General features: G+C 35.8%; 1 protein-coding gene across 5 annotated transcripts in view; it reads right to left on the bottom strand.

The window, feature by feature from the left end:
• The window catches only part of mymx (myomixer), a 67,300-nt gene extending 45,443 nt beyond the window's left edge, over positions 1 to 21,857 (bottom strand). For all 5 annotated transcript variants that reach the window (XM_066696512.1, XM_066696515.1, XM_066696513.1 and 2 more), the window contains exons 1-5: positions 21,242 to 21,857; positions 18,633 to 18,740; positions 9,742 to 9,903; positions 2,240 to 2,386; positions 705 to 896 (exon numbers count right to left, since the gene is read on the bottom strand). In XM_066696512.1, coding sequence (XP_066552609.1) covers positions 705 to 896; positions 2,240 to 2,386; positions 9,742 to 9,903; positions 18,633 to 18,740; positions 21,242 to 21,727 — 1,095 coding nt within the window. In that variant the 5' untranslated portion in view covers positions 21,728 to 21,857. The remainder of the gene's footprint in view (positions 1 to 704; positions 897 to 2,239; positions 2,387 to 9,741; positions 9,904 to 18,632; positions 18,741 to 21,241) is intronic.
• Positions 21,858 to 23,123: the final 1,266 nt, after the last annotated feature.

Raw genomic sequence — 23,123 nt, forward strand, 5'->3', positions numbered from 1 at the left:
GTAGAAAATACCAAATGGTTTACAGAACATGTGGATTAGGAAAGGTTAACTTGCTCTTCTTTGAGTTTGTTTGAAAGCGGCTTAAATAATTTTTTTTTGTTCCCTGCTAAATTTACTTTAAAATTCCCTTTCTCAAGAGGCTTTAGTTGAACACACAAATTAAAATGGAAATAGATTTTTTAACTTCCTTTTGTTTTTAAATTGAACATGGCTATTTGTTTTTGTAATTGTTCTCTTTAGAATAAGCATATTTTTCATGTTGTGTATTTAGGGCTAGCTTCACTCTCACTAAACATAAACACAAAAATGTGCCGCTAGCAAACTGGAATGCATTTGCAAATGCTCCTTTGGTATGTTTAATATTTTATTCACACCTAGTCATTAAGTTAAGAACTTCTTATACAAACTACAAGTAAGCATCCAATCAACTCAATCAGCATGTCTTCTCAACAACCCCTTTCAAACTGCCCCAAATAATGGGAAGACCAAAAAGAGGTGAGATTGATTTAGTTTTGATAAGTAGGTTTCAACCTTGATGAATAGGTGTGAGAACAATGTTAAATGTAGTTGTAATTCTATTAGAACACAAGTCTAATACTCAGTGTCCTGCATAGCTTCTTGATTTAATGTACAGTTCATACATAGGTCCTTGGAGATAGATTGAAATCATGTGAGTGCTTTAATTAAATCTATATTTTGGATACCTTTGATTTTATCCATGCTTCAAGCTTATCGACTTTTCTGTTGAACTCTTGCAAGTTCCTGGCACCACCCAGGGCTTTTGACTGGTTTGCTGCCGTTTGTTTTAGCATGTGCCATTGATCCTTGAGTTGGCTAAGCTGTTTTTTCACTAGATCAGATGTGGGATTTTGCTTGCAAATCAGTTGCTCCCCCATCTGAAAAAAGCCAAATCAGACATAAATTAAAGCAGAAGAACATATAGACATTTTCACATATCTTTTTTCTTTCAAAATCATGTGCTGTGTTTACAGATGTTGGTAACCTCTATATTTTAGACTGGACTGGCTAGGAAATTCAATGAAAAATACATAAAATAATAATACAATCAGATCACCTGAGAGCCGTTCAACATCAGGGAAGGTTAAACATTTTTAACATACAGTTTCTAGGCAAAATTTTGAATTGATAATACCAGATGAAACATAAGGAAAATGCATTAGAATTTGTATTTATTTATTTAATTAAAAACATAGCTTTTAGCATAGCAAAGCTTTTTAGGAGGAATCAAGCTGATATAACAGCAAATCAAAACTGCTACCCTCTTGATAATTATAGTTTGATAGTTTATATTTGATAAAATAGTGTGCTTGAAAGCAGGATTGAAACATGTGAAAGGAAATGTTCTCTGTCAAGTAAATGGTAAAAATTTTGTCTAAACCAAAGTATACTTCTGTTTTTTTTTTTTTTTTTTTTTTTTTCTGGTGAACTGATTCAGAAGTATGAACCATAAAACAATATTTAAGTACAGTATCTTGCAAAAGTATTCAGATCCCTGACCAATTTTCTCAGATTACTGAAATGGTACATTTAAATTTCATTAAACCAATGTCATCTTACAATAATTGAATTTGAGTTGAATTGTTTTTAAAAAGAATATCAAACAGAATTAAATTTCAAAGTACCATTTGTAATTCAGTAATATGAGAGAATTGGTCAGGGGTCTGAATATTTTTGCAAGGCACTGTATAGCCTATATACAGTTGATTCTCAAACATAAACTGTTTTATGTGTGCATTAAAGTTTTTAGCACTAGGCCCTAGGCCATAATTATTGTCCTAATGTAGCCTACTCATCATAACCCATAAAAATACCACTCAAGTTCTTTGCATCACCTCTCCATATTTATTGTACCTATTTATTAATTACATTAAATTAATTAACTGAATAAATGCACTCTATATGCAATTATTACATACATTTTACATTGAGGTTTTCTCAATTGATAGCAACAATTATTGTATTTCTATATAGGGTATGCTAATTCTTTAGGGGCCCCACTTATACATGTACTTATACATTCACCTGTTATTTCAGAATGAGAAAATTACATAATAGAGTTGAAAAGTGGAACATAAATCTCACCAGTTGCTAACTGAAGAGTCCCTGTAGGAAGCTTTAATATGTATTTTTTTTTTTTTTGTATTATATCTTATTTTAATTGAGGTAAAACTATCATGGTGCTAAAAATATTTAATGAACAGGGTTCTGGAAAAGTCACCTGGTTGAGCTGTATCAAGGCATTTTCAAAGTCCTTGAGGTCCCTCTGTAATGTCTGTGACACTTCTTCCCAATCCTGAAGGGGGCATCTTTGTATATTGCAGCCATCTTTTAAATCACGGAGTTTCCCTTTGATCCAAGCCTCAGCCTAGAACAAGATCGATAAGCACAAATCACTTTGATGGCAAGTAGAGCCACATTCGAAAACACACACAAACACTCAAATTGTGTTCAAGTATTTAAAATCCTGAAAGGTATTGTCAACTCAGAGTCTAACCTAAAGTTCAGTAGTTCAGACAACCCCCAACAGAAGTATATGGAAAATGGTAGTGATTGAAGTAATGGAGTTTATTTTGGCCTTAACCCGCTTGGCTGAGGGAACGACGGCCTGGCAATGAGGACAAGGCAGTCGCAGCCCCTCCCACATGGTGGAGCTGCTGCTAAGGTGGAGACTGGGGAGGCGGAGGGATGTTGTTCTTGAGCAAGCTACAGACTCAGGGGAAAGGAACTTGTGACGTGGTATTTACGATAGTGTGTGTACCTGAGGGTGGATCTCATTGGTTGTGCTTGGAGCAGAGTGAAGTGTGATCGGGGGTTGTCCTCCTCCCGAACTTTAGTTTTAATACTTCAGTTTTGGAATATTAAGCTGATTCACTGGGTTCCTTCAAGAAATGGCCGGGTGGCATTTTGGGATTGATTTTCTGCCATAAACCCAGGGAACCAGATGTACCAAATGGATCCCTTTTGTTTCTAATTATATAATGATCTAGTCAAATAGAGACTACCTTTCAATAGCTGTGACATATTCTCGCCTGTTTGCTTTAGTGAGTATGGCTTTTAAAATGTGTAATTGTATTCATTGTTGTTTTTTAGATTTGCAAAAGGACAAAGGTTAAACATACAATATTACAGAAGTACAAGCACAAAATCCAAATTGTGCTCTTGTCTCCAGAGTCTTAAACTTGAGCCGACAATCAATCATTCTTTTGCATTTTCATTTACCAATTGAAAAACATATTATTTGGAACCTGTGCTTCATTTTCCACCATCATGTTATGTACTTCTTGAAGGCTTGAGTGTTTTTTGGCAGATGCACAGAAACAAGGCACAAGTCTGCTTCTTTATAATATTCGTATTTCTGGCCCTAGTCATAGCGAGAGAACTGAAACAGGTGGCTTAAGTTCAAAAACTAAGCTACAAAGAGGAGATGTTTATTAGTACAAACATACTGTATGACAGCATCAATTTCTTTAAAGAGTCTTTGTCAGTGGCCCCTTACAGCAGACTTTTAATTAGACCCATAAATAACCCGTATAATACTGATGAACTGTCATATTCCATATACTTTCATGTACACCGTGTGGTATGAAATCCAATAAAGTTTGTTCATACTGCATATATCATTTTACAGGAACAAAATGCACTTAGTAAGTATGACTTGAACAATTTTTATATGGCTTTGTAAATGTAATAGCCTATATTACACACCCTGATCCTGAACTGAAAACCGAAGATATCAATCAAGCTATACAAATGAAACAAACAATAATAGAGTCATCTTTTATGGCTCTCATTTGCTATTGGCTAAGCTTAACGCACGTTAATAACAAAGTACAAGTATGGTAATTTGATTGTTTGGTGGGAGGCAAAGTTTGACAAAAAAATCTGACATTCCATTTGACCAAAGCCCAACAATTTAAAAATGGCTTTCTACTAATGAAGGACTGTAATTGTACATCATTATTAGGTGATTATTGTAATCAAACAGTTGATATGTTCATTACTTTATTAGTCTTCAGATTGGTTTGGTGCATGTAGCCTCATTGATATCTTGAAGTTTCCAAAGTAAAACCAAGCAAATGAGTTCAACTTTTCCAGTGTATTTAACCAATTATACACTAATGGGGGGGGGGAATTATGTAGAGACACAGGTGTGGTAAGATCTGCATTGTTAAGCGACTGGTTTTGAGGGAGGGACCTTTTAATATACAAAAATAAATTATATCAGCTTTTGGCACCCCTAGAATGCCTAACCACAGCTCTCTAGCAATTGCAGCCAAAAGCAAGTAAAAAGGCTTTTAATTATGTTCTTGGTGTTGCTTAAAAGATAAGTTCTGCAGTTTTGTAGTGTTAGGTCCAACACTGCACAAATAAACAAACCAGGCAAACCACACACTGCTTAACATAACCCTTGGCAACAACCAAGAAAGTATTTGCATGAAATTAAAATATGATGTCATTTATTTTCTTCTGAACCTAAAACAGTCATTAACTTTAATAGCTCCCAAAAGCATTGAGGTATTTTGGATTTTAGAAACAAACACAGAAAAAAATATATATCCTTGTATAAACAAACCTCCACTATCTCCACTCCCCAGCTCCCACTACAATTGTGTTTCTTTTTACCAGCATGACATCATATAGGAAATGCTTGATACTGGAGTTTCTTCCTCTCTCTAAAAACAATGGACCGTATATCAATTACACACTGAACACGTTAGCGTGTCGGAGGTCACACAGTTGCAGAATGTGTCAGTGACCATGTTTATATGTTATTCTGGACTTAGATTATTTCTTGTTGCCCTCTGGGGGACAAAATATGTTTGAGTCATACAAAAATTTTCTGTTCTCCTCTTTTAACTTTTTCTCATGGCCCAATCCAATCCACTAATAGACAAAGTACACAAGTGCCAAGGGATTTTTGAAAGACATATATGGTCATTCTTTTCTCCCTATAAAGTGTATGTGAGTATTTTGTTAAGCTCTTTCTCTTTTATGCAAGATTGGACCTAACTGGAATGATGAAATTCTATTAGAAATGCATGCTTATAATTGTACAGGTGAAATAGTCTAATTTGACTGCATAAACATAATGTATCAACAGTATACCAAACATTATGACACTTGACAAAGTATTCTTCACACACATATACAGTTGCATAAGTTGAAAGCATTCACACAGTTCATTTGAAACAATTCTGGTGAATCATTATTGTTCCTGAAATTATATTTATTTTTAAATTAAATCTTTTAAAGTTTGTTGAACACTGATTCGACCTAGAGAAAACTAATGATTCCAGTTGATTAAACTGAGTTGAAACAGGAGGTGGTTGTGTATACTTCAGAGTGCCAAACCAATTAATCAGCTAAATCAAATGACATTGTTTTAAATTAAGGATGTGAATACCTTGGTCTACAATTATATATGCATCAAATGAAGAATCATTATTTTTCTGCTCAAGTGAGAACAGTAATCCCATTGACAGCCATAATAGTCTTATTTTTATATCTTTGTCTGTAGAAATGGATCACTAGCATGGTATTGCCAGAACCACTAAAACATGTGCTCTAGATATGATTTGTAAGTCAAACAACATAGACTCTAACCAGATATAACGAACAATATATGCCTCTCAGGCACATTTGCAGCAGCTGTAGCTAAAGAACATAATGCATACAAGTCAACACAGACTGTCAAACATCATCCCTGAAGACTGTGATTGTGAGGGTTGTAACCTGGTATTGACATGTAGACACTGAGAGTTTTTTTAGCAGTAAAACCTAATACCGTCTTAAAAAGAGACAGATTTCCTTTATAAAGAATTATCCTTTTTGCTGGGGAGACTGGCAAAGAATTCAGAAAAGACAATTACTTTGAATAATTAGAGAGATAGGTGTTAATCTAATTAGGGCCGGTCCAGTCAATATCATGCATCCATTTTGTCATCATTATTATTTATTTCTTATCCTGGGCGACTTACAAAACATAATGAATGCTAAGGCAGTCTCCAGTGTGTGTCCAGTCTGTTTTACTGGTCTACAGAGAATTTATCTACCATGGTATAGGCCTACTGCGAGGCAAAGTTGCACTGGTGTAAACTCCCCTCCAGTGTTTGCTTGAGGAAACAATGGATCATCCAGCATCATTTAAAATAAACTGAAAAGTTCAACATTGACCATGGCATCCAGCACTTTTAATATATGGGAGCATTAATCAGGCTGACATGTTTAAAGGCTCCTTTCCCCCAAATAGGCAAACATTCTGTGGTTCTAACCAAAGAATATTAATATACGAAAGGACTTGGTGCCGAGGCTATATCTGGGGAATAAAAAAAAGTGGAAAAAATTTGTCCTATGTGAAAATGGCAGAGTATGGCTTCACAAAGTGGAATTTAAAAGTGAAATATCCCCTCAGAGCTTGCCAAGTGTTTTTACCATAAGGCTGAGTATTATGAAATGCTTCTATGCCTAAGTAGATAGGCTTGTGAATCTGTTGTACCCCATAGCCTTGCCATTCATAAAATTGTGTTTTCTTGGAGTCTATAATGTAAGGAATACACAGTGCATAGTTCACTTTTCTATATTGCTGTATATTGTACTGTATTTTTTTTAATAGAATGGTTGAATTTTGTATTATAATTGTATTATATTTTTTTATTATACCAGTGAAAACATTGTTACTGTTGTTGGTTTAAAGTGAATAACCTTCATATAACAATAACAATAATACTATTTGTTTCATTATAATCCAATGGACAAAATATCATTTTATTTTTTTTAACTCTAATGTTGCATTGTTTCAGCTATTTCTAAACATACATATAATATAGGCCTAACTTAGATCATAGGAAGGGCCCTGGCTTTTGTATAATGTGTTTTTTTATTGAAACTGAATTTTATTCCTCTAGCCCAACAAAGTCACACATACAGCAATCATGACCAATCATTAACAATCATCCCATTGTGTGGCTTTAATCATATCAATTCAATTATTACAAAAGTACATGAATTAGCATGTTGAATAATAGGGTATATGGCATAAATAAACTGAATTGTACCTTTGTTAGTAATAAATAGTATACAGTAATATTCTGATTTATGTTTACATTTAGTAATATCTGTATATTGTCAACATTTAAGATATGTCTTTTTGCAAGCACTGATCCCTGAATATTTTTTCCAAATAAAATACTGGAATCAGAAATTAAAATGTATTTTAGGATGTGTACAACATATGCTTATGTGAAGATAAAATCATAATAAGTAAGTTTACGTAAGAAGCAAATCAGATTGAATGAAAGCGAAGACCTGGTGCAATATTACATGTATGCATGTATAACATATGAAGAACCACTTCTTTCATTAAAAAATTGCCATTTTCATCTAAATATCATTCAAAGATATGCCATCATCAGTTTGCGTTTGCATACTGTAGACATTTATCTATGTGTGATTTACAGTAAGCATCAGACTCTGGAATTGAGTTGGAGGGTTTCCAGATCCATATTGCACACTGTGTCAGTGCAATAGCCTTACTGCATTCAGCATGGTATGAGCAGGATAAAAATATAGTTTATTTTCCCATCAATCCTGGTTTTAGTAAATATTCAGGTTTTCTCTTCTCCTTCTGCTTACAGTTATTATTTTTAATAACAGTAATAGTTATTATTATAAACCATGAATAGTACAAATATCATGTTGGCTATTTTTTATGTCAGTTATGAATGGTTAACAAATCATATTAATCGTAATACCATATATCTGATTTCAGTAACTCTTTTTTATAGTATTAGTCTCATCAGGAAAAATGCCAACACGTGTATAAACCACTTAAAACTTTTCTTGCGTTATTCATTAAACCATTTCATGTGATACTTTGCCAGTATCAAACTAAGTAGTACTTCTAACTGCTTATCTGAAAAAGCATCTTCAAGGAATGCAACTTCCAACCAGTCAATTTATTGAATAGACACAAATACTCACAAACACCTGCAACATAACAAAATTAATAACAATTTAAAGAATTAAATCATGCAAAATATGGACCCCTAATCATGGGCAAAGCCTTGACACTCACATTATGATCTTCTCCTCACCTTGTGAGATTATTTGGGTGTATGACCCAAAACTAACAGGATACATAAAAAGCCTTTATTTTATAAATTCAGGGAGAATTTATTTATTTATTTATTTATTTATTTATTTATTTATAAGCAGCAATGGTTTCCCAAAACCAAATTACATAGCATGCAAAGCATACTATAAAAAGAAAAGAAAAGCAGAAATGGCTGCAGTTCATTTTCATTAATGATGTGTTTTGAAGCTGGTTGCGAAGTTCTAGTGTATCACTTTTTTTTTAACCTATTAAATAAAAGGGGCCATTTTTACCCACATTTTTTGTTTACCTCTCTTCCTGGTTATTCATTTCAGAAATTAAGAAGAAGAATAAAAATGACCCAGCCAACAGCTGAAAGCACTGTCCCTGGGCCGAACTCATTGAAAAATGTCCTTGTATTTTCAAGGCAAAGAGACGGAGATGAGATAACGCAAGCCTTGTGCAGCACAGGCTGGTCTCCATGGGCTAAAGGCGTAAAGAAAGGGAGCCAAACAATGATCTCATCCTTAAATAATTGCTCCTCTTGTAGCTGTTCCTTTCCCTCCCACTCCCCTGTGCTCGCTCACATGCTCAGCACAAAACTAAAACCTTTCTCCGGGGGTCAAAGGACAGAGAAGGTCTGTTTCCATGTAGATTTCACCACCTTTTCCCCTAAACCTTTTCCCATTTTAATTTTAACCCTCTTCCCACTCCCTACCGCCCCCTCCCCCTCTCGCATTGCACAAATAATATACACTAAAACTGCAGCTGTATCTCTCTGCATTGTGACCATTGTGTGTCAGAACCTCTGCTGGTGTTTTTTATGGCTCAGATTTCTCATTTCCATAAGCAGGAAATCGGTAGGAAGTATTTCACCTTTTCCTGCTGAAAATGAATGTGAAAGATGTGAAGATTTACTTTCATCACTGCTTTCTATGTTCCATGATGTCGATGCATGTTACAGTAGCACAATGTATGTCTTTTAATTTGAGAAAATACATGCATTCAAATGTGTTTTTTAATCAATTTAAGGATATGGAAAGAAGTATGCTTAAAAAGATGAGCACTCGACACTATTAAACTCCTAAATAATTTGCTTTTATTGTTGAATAGTTGTAAATTCACAAAGGTTTAGCCAACTCATTGTATCCCAGTTCACTTTAAATTATTGAATTTAAATCTTTAAAGGTCTAAACGGAAGCAATCATAGACATGAAGATTTCATTAAATATATTTTTGACAAACAATTCCTCAATTTAGATTTATTATCTTGTACCTCTGTTTACACTCCAACAATATTTGCCACTGTGAACATACCTAATAAGAAATACCCAGAGGCCAATCTTCACAATCATAAAGATACGAAGCTAGAAAGTAGTTACTGTATCAGTAAATGTAGTATTATATTGTTTTATAAGGTAGCATGAAAGGTTAGATTTATATTAATGCACAAAAAGCTACTGAATTACAGTGTCATTCCATTGTAGCAAAAACCCATCAAGGATACAGTAAAATTAGAGGCTCATAACCTAAACTAGCCTAAACTAAATGCAAAGGAAGCGAGAAATTGTAATGGTTTTATGCAGCGAAAGTGAACCAAATTCATTCACAGGGAAAATGTTTGGTACCTGCAGGATCTCTCTGTTGAACTGGGCATTACACTGAGTGAGGCTGTAATCATGGCACGGTGTGCTGAGTCTCGCCGTGTTGGGTGTTTCAACTTGTCCGCAAGATTGGCTTTCTGTTTGCAGGAAGTGCTTTCTGGGAGACACAGCTCTTAGTTCTGGGGTCTGTAAGAAAAGCAATGAGAAACTAGTGAGGAGAATGTATATTTTTTGGTATATATACCATTTGCATTAATCATAATAAAACACTGTAAGGGCAGTGAGGGGAAATTGGATGGACATTAAACCAGTGTTTTTTAACCTTTTCAATCTGATGACCCACCAGTAAACCTTAAGAAATCACGCAACCCTCTTTGACTAATGGTAAACTGCTGGTGCATTCTCTTGGGTCAGTAATCAGTACGAATTACAGATTCTGAAATTCAACAAATTACCACTTGATAGTATCTTTACTACCTCTGTCACCTATTACTTCCCTATGGAGGCAGTGCAGAAACTTAATTATACCAGATGAGGTACATTTATACAAAGAAACGGCTGCTTGAACATAAAGTCTGTTTTCATTTGAATGTGAGAACGTTATGGGACCTGGGGTTTGTGCAAGAGGTTGATTGGAACGTGTAACAGTGCTGTGGCTCAAAGCAAAGGTCATTACTACTACATGGTTAAGAATTGCCATGAAATGTAATACAAATATAGTAATCCTTTATTCACATTTTATCTTCCCAACTGCCATATTGAAGTGAGGCCACCCCCCTGAATATGACTCATTGCCCACTGGTGGGTCCCAATCAACATTGCACTAAGCTACCAATTTCTAAACACATGTTTTATAGATTCATTAAGTCATGACAAGGGGTATCAAGGTGTTTGTTTCAATATTATGTTAAATGTACTGAATTGAACAGAACAGATTTAAAGATATGTTTTAATATATGATGTCCCCATGTCACAGTGCATGAATGTTTTTTTTGTTTGTTTTTTGGTATGTATACAGACAAGCCTCGAATCTAGGAAATGCGGTTGTGATGTTCTAATCATGGCTGTTGACCCTGGAGGGAAGAAGGAGAAACTGAGTATGACCTAGTGCCAACATCTTCTCAATCTAGATGTGCAGTGCTGTTGTGTGTGAACATTTCAGCCCTCAATGTGATTGCAATTAAAATGAATGTACAACATTTAGAGTTTCCAAACATCTACATTTCCAAGGCTCTATTGTGGGCAAATGTTTTGCAAAGGAGAGCCCATGTGCAAACAACGTCAAAGGAGAGAAATGCAAAAACAAAGTATCGGGAAGCCAGAGGTCACACACAGGAGAGTCAAAACCAATGCAATCTGAGCGGCAAACCCCCTTGGTTTTGATTAAGTCATTGCTGACTAAAGTCCAGCCCACATAGCCTTGTAAATTAACTGGATTAGTAACCAATTTCGAAGATGAAACCACAAGTGTGGTTTTCTAACAGAGCATGGCACAGGCACACAGTTGCTGCTATCCCAAACTGGCAAACTTTTGCCATTACGTACAATGAGAAGAAAGAAACTGCCAAAACTTTGAGATACCAACCCTTTCTTTACACTTTCTACCATTACTTTTATAAAATAATAATGCTAATGTTTAAAATATAAATATGCATTCAAATAATATTGATTTATATGTAGTATTAGATTTTTAGTGCGTGTTAGTGATCCCTAACCTATCAAAATGTCCTTGAAGAATTGAATTAATCTCATATGACTTTATGGTTTGAATAAACCAATAATAATAATAATAATAATAATAATAATGTGTATTAATAATAACAACAACAATAATGATAATCCTATGTTTTTAAATGGACAAACAATGAGATTGACTACAGATGTAGTTACTGATTACCTACTATGTAAATACACTGTAACTAGGGAGGCTTTTTGTAAAGTGTTACCTTTATTTTCAGATCAAATAACTTGCTAATTAAATGAAAATAATAATGATGATGTGTATATTTCACCAGCAATGGAGCCCTACAATGACCACTTCATAGGGAGAGAATGTTGAACTGTCCATTAAACTGCTAATTACACATTTTATACAATCAAAGGCCATTGCAAATAAATAACAGACACCCCAAAGGTGCTATTTAACGAAGATTACTGTCAGAATCACTTTATTAGAAAATATGTATAGGGATGATAAAATCTCCATTTTGGAGTTTTCCCTTTCTTTTTAAGTGAGATGTGGACACTCATTTTCTTGCACAAGAATGTACTAACCTACAAAATAAATACATGTCCTAATAATTTTTGAAATACAAAATACAATGTTAGTTTTCAGCTTTGGGAGAGCAGATAAGATGTAGAAATACCATCTGTGTTATATTTTTTCCCTTTTAGGTTCTAAATAGCATATCATATCCATTTCCCAATTTTCCATTTTACAACAAAGCATCCTACCTCAGCATACAGTAAACAGAAAGAAACTCTTCTGAATTATTCAGATTTTGGAGGCAGGGAATTTTAAGTTCAGGATTAAAAAACAAATTGTAAAAGGGAATACAGCCACACGAGACACGAGTAGAAAGCTCTTCACAATCCTATCAGAGGTGGTCGTACCACAGAATGATTCCATCAAAGAGCATTCCCTTTTAAGTCCCGACCCTTATTAACCCTGAACTGCTATAAATACTACTCCACTGTGTTTTTCCTCTGTGTAACTTTGTGTTCAAGACTTCAAATAATTGGTCGTTTTTGGGCTTGGCGGCCACACACATGACATCACTTCCTAAATTCCAAGAGACCATTATCATATGTACAGCTGGCTTCAGCTGAACACACGCAGTTTTGAATGTGATTCATGGCAAAATTTAAAGTTGCCTTCTGCAGAAAAAGGTGTTGCATCCATTTTCCATGATTCCTAAAAGAAGTATTTGGTTTAAAAAAAAAAAGGAATATGGAAAGGAAAAAAAAAACGTTCAAAAACGATACCACTTGGAGTTCTTAGATAATATGACTATGGGAATCATTGGCCTTCCCAAACCATTGTAGCCTCAACATATATGAAAATAAATGTAAAAAGACCACACCACTCTAAAGCTGTGATATTTCTCACATTACGCTTTCTTACTTTTACCATTAGGTCATTCTTTTCAGATGTTAGTCCCTATACAACTTGCCAGAAATTGTCAGAAAGTATGTTTTCATTTATCTCTGTGCATTAAGCATTATAGAACCATTAAAAAACATTAGGGGTTACAAATAAGAGTGTTTTCTTAAAATGTACTGTCAAGGACACTTTGAAAGCGTCAACAGTGTAAATCAGTTACTACTGTGAAAGTATGATTGGTTGCATCTCTTACTCAAAAAGTAGAAAAAAATTGAGTTGTATTATGGTATAGGAATTGGAACATACAGTGAGGGAAAAAAGTATTTGATCCCCTGCTGATTTTGTACGTTTGCCCACTGACAAAGAAATGATCAGTCTATAATTTTAATGGTAGGTGTATTTTAACAGTGAGAGACAGAATAACAACAACAAAATCCAGAAAAACGCATTTCAAAAAAGTTATAAATTGATTTTCATGTTAATGAGGGAAATAAGTATTTGATCCCCTATCAATCAGCAAGATTTCTGGCTCCCAGGTGTCTTTTATACAGGTAATGAGCTGAGATTAGGAGCACTCTCATAAAGGGAGTGCTCCTAATCTCAGTTCGTTACCTGTATAAAAGACACCTGTCCACAGAAGCAATCAATCAATCAGATTCCAAACTCTCCACCATGGCCATGACCAAAGAGCTGTCCAAGGATGTCAGGGACAAGATTGTAGACCTACACAAGGCTGGAATGGGCTACAAGAGCATCGCCAAGCAGCTTGGTGAGAAGGTGACAACAGTTGATGCGATTATTCGCAAATGGAAGAAACCCAAAATAACTGTCAGTCTCCCTCGGTCTGAGGCTCCTTGCAAGATCTTACCTCGTGGAGTTTCAATGATCATGAGAACGGTGAGAAATCAGCCCAGAACTACACGGGAGGATCTTGTTAATGATCTCAAGGCAGCTGGGACCATAGTCACCAAGAGAACAATTGGTAACACACTATGCCGTGAAGGACTGAAATCCTGCAGCGCCCGCAAGGCCCCCCTGCTCAAGAAGCACATGTACAGGCCCGTCTGAAGTTTGCCAATGAACATCTGAATGATTCAGAGGAGAACTGGGTGAAAGTGTTGTGGTCAGATGAGACCAAAGTCGAGCTCTTTGGCATCAACTCAACTCGCCATGTTTGGAGTAGGAGGAATGACCCCAAGAACACCATCCTCACCATCAAACATGGAGGTGGAAACATTATGGTTTGGGGGTGTTTTTCTGCTAAGGGGACAGGACAACTGCACCGCATCAAAGGGACGATGGACGGGGCCATGTACCATCAAATCTTGGGTGAGAACCTCCTTCCCTCAGCCAGGACATTGAAAATGGGTCGTGGATGGGTATTCCAGCATGACAATGACCCAAAACACACAGCCAAGGCAACAAAGGAGTGGCTCAAGAAGAAGCACATTAAAGTCCTAGAGTGGCCTAGCCAGTCTACAGACCTTAATCCCATAGAAAATATGTGGAGGGAGCTGAAGGTTCGAGTTGCCAAACGTCAGCCTCGAAACCTTAATGACTTGGAGAGGATCTGCAAAGAGGAGTGGGACAAAATCCCTCCTGAGATGTGTGCAAACCTGGTGGCCAACTACAAGAAACGTCTGACCTCTGTGATTGCCAACAAGGGTTTTGCCACCAAGTACTAAGTCGAAGGGGTCAAATACTTATTTCCCTCATTAACATGCAAATCAATTTATAACTTTTTTGAAATGCGTTTTTCTGGATTTTGTTGTTGTTATTCTGTCTCTCACTGCTAAAATACACCTATCATTAAAATTATAGACTGATCATTTCTTTGTCAGTGGGTAAACGTACAAAATCAGCAGGGGATCAAATACTTTTTTCCCTCACTGTAATCCTAAGAAAATGAAGCCCTCGAAATACAAACATGTATATAAAAATAACTTTTCAAGGTAGTCCAGTGTTGTAGGATGTAATGCACTAATGAAAAAGACCCATTTTGTAAGCCAATTGGTCTGGCAGCATTAAAGGAAACATTATCTGTTGTACGGGTTGCTTCCATGGGTGGGTCGGATGTGAGCTTCCAGTGGTGCAAGATATCTTTTAACAACCCGGCCAAATAGTTAAACCTCTCTTGCTGGTATGACTTAGCTTCTGACTTAGTCAAAGGAGACATAAGAAGTGAAGTGAACATAAGAAATGTTACAAACGAGAGGAGGCCATTCGACCCATCGTGCTTGTTTGGTGTCCATTAATAACTAAGTGATCTAAGGATCCTATCTAGTCTATTTTTGAATGTTCCCAAATTGTCGGCTTCAACCACATTGCTGGGGAGTTTGTTCCAGATTGTGACAACTCTGTGTGAAGAAGTGTCTCCTGTTTTATGTCTTGAATGCCTTGAAGCCCAATTTCAATTTGTGTCCTCGGGTCCGTGTGTCCCTGCTGATCTTGAAAAGCTCCTCTGGTTTGATGTGGTCAATGCCTTTCATGATTTTGAATCAAGTCCCCAAAAAGTCTCCTCTGTTCCAGGGTGAAAAGGTTCTGTTCCCTCAGTCTCTCAGTAGGACATTCCCTTCAGACCTGGAATAAGTCTGGTTGCTCTCCTCTGAACTGCCTCTAGAGCAGCGATATCTTTCTTTCTTAAAGTGTGGAGCCCAGAACTGTACACAGTATCCAGATGAGCTCTAACTAGTGCATTTTACAGTCTTAACATTACTTTACATCTCTTGTTTAAATTATTATAGTGGACATTTTTGTTACCTGCATGTAATAGCTTGCACTTGCACTGAATTTCATCTGCCAGGTGTCAGCCCACAACTGAATATTATTTAAGTCCCTTTGAATAGCCTGTGCTGCCGAGATTGTATCTGCTGAGCCACCTATTTTAGTATCATCTGCAAATTTGACAAGTTTGCTAACTATCCCAGAGTCCAGATCATTAATATAGATTAGAAACAGCAAAGGCCCTAGTACTGATCCCTGTGGAACTCCACTAACAACCTCACTCCAGTCAGAAGCAACTCCTCTAATCGACACCCTCTGTTTCCTATACATCAGCCAGTTCATAATCCATCTGCTTACATTACCCTGAATGCCTACAGCTTCCAATTTGAGGATCAGTCTTTGGTGCCAAACCTTATCAAAAGCTTTTTGAAAATCTAAGAATATCATATCATATGCTTTCACATGATCTACAGTTGCAGTTGCATGTTCAAAAAATTTGAATACATTAGTAAGACATGATCTGCAACAAGTACTGTTGGAAATATACCATCTGGCCCAGGTTATTTGTTTGTTTTTAGTTTTGCTAGTCCCTTTAGTACCTCCTCCTCATTTATCCTGATCTCTCTTAGGGTTTAACTGGACTGATTGTTAACCTGTGGCATGATATCCATTTTTTATTTTGTAAAAACCTCTGTGAAATACTCATTTGGAACATTTGCCATCTCAACCATTTATATTTCTGTTTCTGTAGTCCCAAGTCCCAATGTTTGGGACATTGAAATCCCCCATTATGACAGCCACATCCTTGCTACATGCATTACTGATTTACATTGTACAATGCAACATCTTTCTGAATATCTGAGTTGGGTGGTCTGTAACACACTCCTACGACTAATCCTCCAGATCTTTTATTCAAAAGTTTAGCCCAGAATGATTCAATTTAATTAGCAGGATCTAATTTGAGTTCTTCTGCCTCAATGTCATTTCTGATATATATGATGCTCCCCCACCACCTCTTTGATTATGCCTGTCTCTCCTAAACTGTGTGTATCCTTTCAGCTTGTATTCATCCCCATCATTTTCTGTAAGCCATGTTTCTGTTCTGTTTTTTTTCTTTCCTTAGTCGAACATCTCCCATTGTTAGATCTCCCTGCCCCCCTGGTCCCTAGTTTTCTGCACATACGCTCTCCCAATGCATTTAGACCCCCTTCTGTTTAGCTGTAGACCGTCCGGTTTGTACAGGTCCCATCTATCCCAGAAGAAAGACCAATGCTCCATAAATCTAAAACCCTCTTCCCTACACCAAGATTTCAACCACGTGTTAGCAACTCAGCAGCTGTACTGAATTGACATAATTTAAGGCAAACTACAGATGAACTTCAATTAAGGCAGTTCAAACAAAATCAGGAGTGCTAAGGCTGTCTGAAACTAGGAACAGAACAAGATGGCTGCCTCTCACCCGTCCTGTCCTGTGTCTGTCTATGGCAACTTGTAAATCCTTCTGACCTTGAAGGAACCTTACTGAAACGCACTTCAGTAAGTCAAAATACAGTACAGATGGCCGCATCAGCTGTTAACAGCGAGCGTGTTTCCACTATTTCAGTTGATAAGGGCGTAGCAAAGACTTTTACTTTCTTTATGCTTCAGAGAGTGCCAAAAAAACAAAAAGAGCAGGGGTAGCTACACAGTCCTCCATTATTTTTTTTGTTGTTTTCTAAGCAGACCCTAAGGCCTGTTAACTATGTTTGGTTAGAGACAGGGAGCTGTGTCTATTAGATGTAATACCTTGTACATAATTTGATATTTATGCTTTGTTCTGCATTAAATGGTGTCTATCATAAACCTACTTATTTTTCACATTATTTTATTTTGTGGCAGTTTCTTTTGAGTCTTTCTGTTACACATTGTGATACATTGAGGCAAAAAGGAAACCGAGACTTATCTGGACTTTGCATTTTTTCAAAACATATGTCTTTTTGCACGCGTTTCAGTCCATTGTGACCGTGCCAATGGCTTTCAGCAGTCACAAAATAAATGGTGCATTTTCAGGCCGTGAGATATGTTGGATGATTAATAGTTCCAAAATTAATAAATTAAATGCTAACATTTCCAAATAATTACAGTAAAACCTGTGCATCTTTAAAGTAAATTATGAAAAGGAGCCATTAAGCAAGAACATGTCTGAAATGTTTATTTTACAACTCACCTATTATAATAAAGTTGCATATAATTATACAATTAATAATGGTACAGTAGTAGTTTTTAATACAGCTTTAAGAGGTCAGGTGAGAAATAAGATCTTTACAATAGGATACAAAAGCAGTCAATACTCTCTCACTCTCTCTTTTTGTAAATAAATACATTTATAGTCTATACTTAAACTAACAATAAAGATCAATGAAAAAAAAACTATTATTGTTAAATTTATAAATATCTTAGTGCTGTTGTTGAAAATATATTTACTGATATAGCCTATAGCTGGAAATTATATTTTCCTTCTAGAAACACATTACTGACATCTGTGCAACGTACCATGTGGGAGAATTGCAGATGTTTTCAAGGTCTGACGTTTTGTGTATCTAGAACTATGCATTTCATTTCAGTCTGCTAGTCTAACTTTGAAGCTAGAGTAGTAAAAATGCCAATTCAGTCCATTACTAGGCTATACATTAAACAATTTTTAGGATGTTTTACTGTATTTTATTATTATTATTATTATTATTATTATTATGTATTCATTATTACTGTTCATATGAATTGATAACTAACAGAATTTATGATCCGAATATCATTCAGTTTATTATTTATTTTCAGATTTGTTTTATATATTGTAAGGATTTGCAAAATTAATTGTGATGATGACTATTATTATTATGATTATTTATTCTCAATGTATAGTGTACATTATTGAAAAGCAGTTATTGTATAGCTATATACCTTTTTCAACTTGCTAGTTTGCTTAACAACAAATGGAAGTAAATGTGAAATCTTTAAATCTATTTTTAAAAGCACCAGTAATTCCAATAAATAAAATACAAAATCTTAAAGCATCTGAATAAGTATGATACCTTCCCATAATAACCAATACCTGGTAGACGGTGGATGCTTTATCTCCTGCACACCTTAATACAGTTTCTCTTCGGCTGCATCTTTCTTGAACCTGTTTTTCATTATTTGTTTCTTTTCGAAGCAATACCTGCAATAATAATAATAATAATAATTAAAAAAAACAATGTTGAAAGAGCATCATCAATTCTAAAACATTGTATTTTGATCAGTTCTATTTAGCTGGGGGCCTCAAAATGTACTTCTATTCCTGTAAGATTCAAATATATCTTAAACACATTAATACCTCTTTAACTATACATTTTCTTAATTAGAGAAATTGACTAGAAAACTGGGGTAAATATTGTAAAAATAGCACCATGTATAGGAAAAAAGTCCAGCATGGAATGTCACATTTAAATGGCAGAGTAGCACAGGAAATAACATTTAATACATGTCTCAATACTCTCTGTGGAGCACAAATTGTAAAGATTTGAATGGAGTCAAAGAGAAGAATTGAAAACAACAAAAGAGTTGTACAGAGCATATTTCTGGTAACTCCAGCGGGGAATCATTTAAGTATAAAATGATTATGTATAATACAATCATGGACCCTAGCTAAAAATATAAACAATGGAGTTATTTTCACTTTGGGAAGAGGAATGAATTGTAAAATGTTGCAGCATTGTGTCATGTGGCATAATTGGAAATAATCATCACATCTAATGAACCCTTGTCTTGCATAAGGAAAGATTGGATATGACATCATCTCAATGGGAATAATGAAATCGCTGTCTGATAAACTGAGTACATGTATAAGGGTCTCATTCTTGTCAGTGTACAATGGTCCTTATTTGTGTTAATGTGATATAGCTTTAGAACACAATTAGGGTATACAGTTAGGATTTATTTTTCTGTTACATTAGAAAATTATCCATAATTACAGAAGACATGGCTACTTGTACATGTGGTGTCCAGATTTTTTTACCTGAATTAACATCAGTTTAATTAGAAGCAAATCATTGATAAATTCTTTATTGCTTAATTGAGAAAAGGATGTTTTTATCTGAACAGATATTTAGGGAAGTGTAGTATATACTGAAAATCATGTTCTCAAGCTCCGTGTTAAAATACATAACGGGCAATCCCCAAAATGCGATTCATTAGGAATAAAATAGTAAAAGGCAAAATCTTTCTTGATTTAAATATATTTATATACCAAAATTGGGGCAACAATCAAATATACTTTTGTTTTATAAAGCTATTTTAACTATATTCACATTTAATTCATTTGTCATGATATATAAGGATTACAGATTCTGATACTATTTTTATTTTTGTCATATTTAAAAACACATTTCCTTCTAAAAGTCAGTCTAAATTTTATATTTATATATATATATATATATATATATATATATATATATATATATATATATATATATATATTATTTATACACCACACAGTGCACATTAATGCAACACAAAACAAGGGAAACCATATTGTTATCCTAAAGTATATGTATATATATGCCTATATGTGTGCGTGTGCACGCATGTATGTGTGTTGAAATACATATAATGCTGCAGATCACTGGACCAATGCCTTTTCTGGCAGCATTAGTATTGTCCTTTTGCAATCTAACATAAGGACAATCCACACGATTTTCACATTTAACAGATTAAAGCCAACTTTGTAAAGAGAAAAGTGTGCTCATAAGGAATACATTTTAGTGCAGACAGTTGAGAAAGTTTACCCTCCGATATCTTTAACAAGCAACAAATGAATGTCTCACATGTGGTCTGACAATTATAACAGTCTTCTCTGTGAAAAATAGTACCACCTGGAAATCTACCTAAGAATTAACACTGGGTTATATTACCCTGCAGACCATTGTTCTCTCTTTCAGTAAGTAGCTGGACTGCACCATGTTTAATCTATTAAGCAGTATAGCTTCTTACTTGTTCAGGTCATTGTTTCCATAAGGCGTAATTTCACAAAGGCAATGCAGTAGGATGGAGTCAGCTTTTTGAAAGGTGAACATGCATTATCTTTCTGTTAACTAACCCTGAATATAAGAGTGCAATGAGTGCTTCTAGTCTATCTTTTTCAAACAGACACAACAAACATGTAATGCAGAAAGGAATAACTTAGAAGAAAATGTTTTTGTTGTAATCTACAGCTATGGATGAAAAATAGGTTGTCTGCATTTTCTCTGGTAAATGGAGTTTTGCAAGTAAGAATGCAACAGTCTTGCATTGTTATAATTGCCCAAAAGGACTTATTTCACTATCAGTCACTGACAGACATTTAAGACTGGATTCATGGATGATAGATAAGGAGGTGGTGTATATTGCCCAAATTATCAAAATTCATGCTTTAAATGTACCAAATTATAATCACAACAAAAAGTTAGAGATTAGAGAGGTTTAGCCTTCTGGTTTTCTGTACAATACCCAAAATAAAACTATATTCATTAACATAGCTAGCAGCACACATATCTTTAATTCTTACCCTTCAGCTGCCTTTTTCGAATTACTTACCTTGATTTAATGTGATTTTCATTTTAATAATTTGAATTTTCTACATAAACAAAAAGTATATTGAGAGAGTTAAATATTAACCAAAACAAAACAAGTTATATATTTTACCTTAAATTGAGAGTTTGGCTTATTCTCACAGCTCACCCCCACAATCCTGGGCAAGGGCTGGGAGCCATGGTTGCTGTTGTTGTTGTTGTTGATGTTCTCAGTTTTGGAAGTCTGTATTGCTGGGGGGTGGCAGTCTGGCACTGTGGCCCCCTTTTCCAAAGTGGCCTCCATGGTGCTGGAAATGTTTATCTTCCTGATGGACCTGGAAGCAGCCGTGGGAGATACAGCATTCCTGTTGAGCTGGTCCTCTTCAGCCATCTCCTCCTGGGTGGCCACGGGTGAGAATTGGGAAGCATCGGGGTGGATTTGGGACTGGCCGAGGTAGAGAGAGACCTGGTCATTCAGGTTGTGTTGCATTTTGCAGTTGTCCAATGCCTGGCTGGGCAAATACGTCTCCACAAAATCTGTGCACTTGGGTACCACCGGGACAGAGAGTTTGGTCCCGATGGTGAAGGGCTGGACTTTCCTGACGATGCTTTCTGACATTTTTTTTTTTTTTTTAATTTGTCTTGGAAGGTCCACACCTCTCACTCTCTTGCTCTCAAAGTCCAAGAAAGAAAAACAAGCAATATTGGTACAGAAACAAAAGGATTAGTTGTCCACTTTCTTATGCATGTTCAGAATGCAGAGGACACAGGACAGGATGGCCTCCCTTGATTCTTGTGATCGGACACGGTCCCAGATGCGGCGCAACAGAGATCCAGCATGGGACGCAACTGTGGACAGGCTGCTCCTGAGAAACTGCGCCGCAGAGCCTGCTAATTTGCTACTAAGCAGCCTGATAAGCAGGGAGCGGAGCAAGAGGAAAAAGGCTGGCATACTGCCTGACTGCAGTGTATAGAAAAAAGAAAAAAGTGGAGGGAAGGAGGAGGAGGAGGAGGGGGATTTGTAAAGAAGAGTGAAGTCACCGCTTTCTGTCAGAGCATGTGCGAAATGACTGAAGGAAAGGAGGTTGTAAAGTTTTACTGTCACAACCTCCCTTTTTATATAATAATAATAATAATAGTAATAATAATAATTAAAAACTAGTTAGATAAGAAAAAAGGAAATGGAGACACTAATAAAATCCAGGCTAGCCTCCTCAATCAAAAATGTTTTAGGATGAGGTAATGCTTTCAACATAAACAAACCGTGCAGTTCCAAAAAAAAAAAAAAAAATCCTTACCTCCTTTTTCTTCTTCTTTTTTTTTTTTAAAGCAAAAACAAAATTGTATGAAGACAAAAACTACAAACTTCCAGAGACCCACGTCTTGGTTCTACTGGCTTGAGTCAAATGAAACTCCACAGAAGTGTGAAATAAAAAATAGGGTATCTGCTGAAGGAAAATGAAACTCTCCTACATGTGCCTTTCAATCTTCCATCAGTCAGATTTTTCTTTTCTTATTCTTTGTATTTTTAAACCATAGGTTGAGAAGAAAAAAAAATGAAGGAAAGCTGATTTCTTTGTATTTAAGACTCCCTACTTCTTTTTAAAACTGTCAAACAGCAGAAAACCAATTCCTCCTTGTTCAGCTTGCAGCCCAGGCTAGTGTGGTGTTGAGTATTGTAGATCTTCTTCGGTCTCCAGCTGTGGTCTCTTTCTACTCCCACAGCAGTTGTCAGGAGCTGCTGGCGACTGAAACAGTAAGGCCCTTCTACTGCCTGCTTTAAGTGCAAGCTTGTCCTCCACAGACAAATGTTGAGTGCAATCGATAGCTTTGACCCCTGCTTCCCTACAGATGACAACACCTTCAGCTCTGCACAAGTGGTGTTCAAATGAGGGGTTAGGGGGGTGGGGGAAACAGCGACAAAAGGAGACTAATAAGGAAAGTAAACATCCTTGAAAGGCTACCAAGTCCCACCAAAGTGACACCATTTGCTCTCACTTTTCCACTTCTTCAAG

This window comes from Amia ocellicauda, chromosome 23 (assembly GCF_036373705.1).
Source record: "Amia ocellicauda isolate fAmiCal2 chromosome 23, fAmiCal2.hap1, whole genome shotgun sequence".
NCBI lineage: Eukaryota > Metazoa > Chordata > Actinopteri > Amiiformes > Amiidae > Amia > Amia ocellicauda.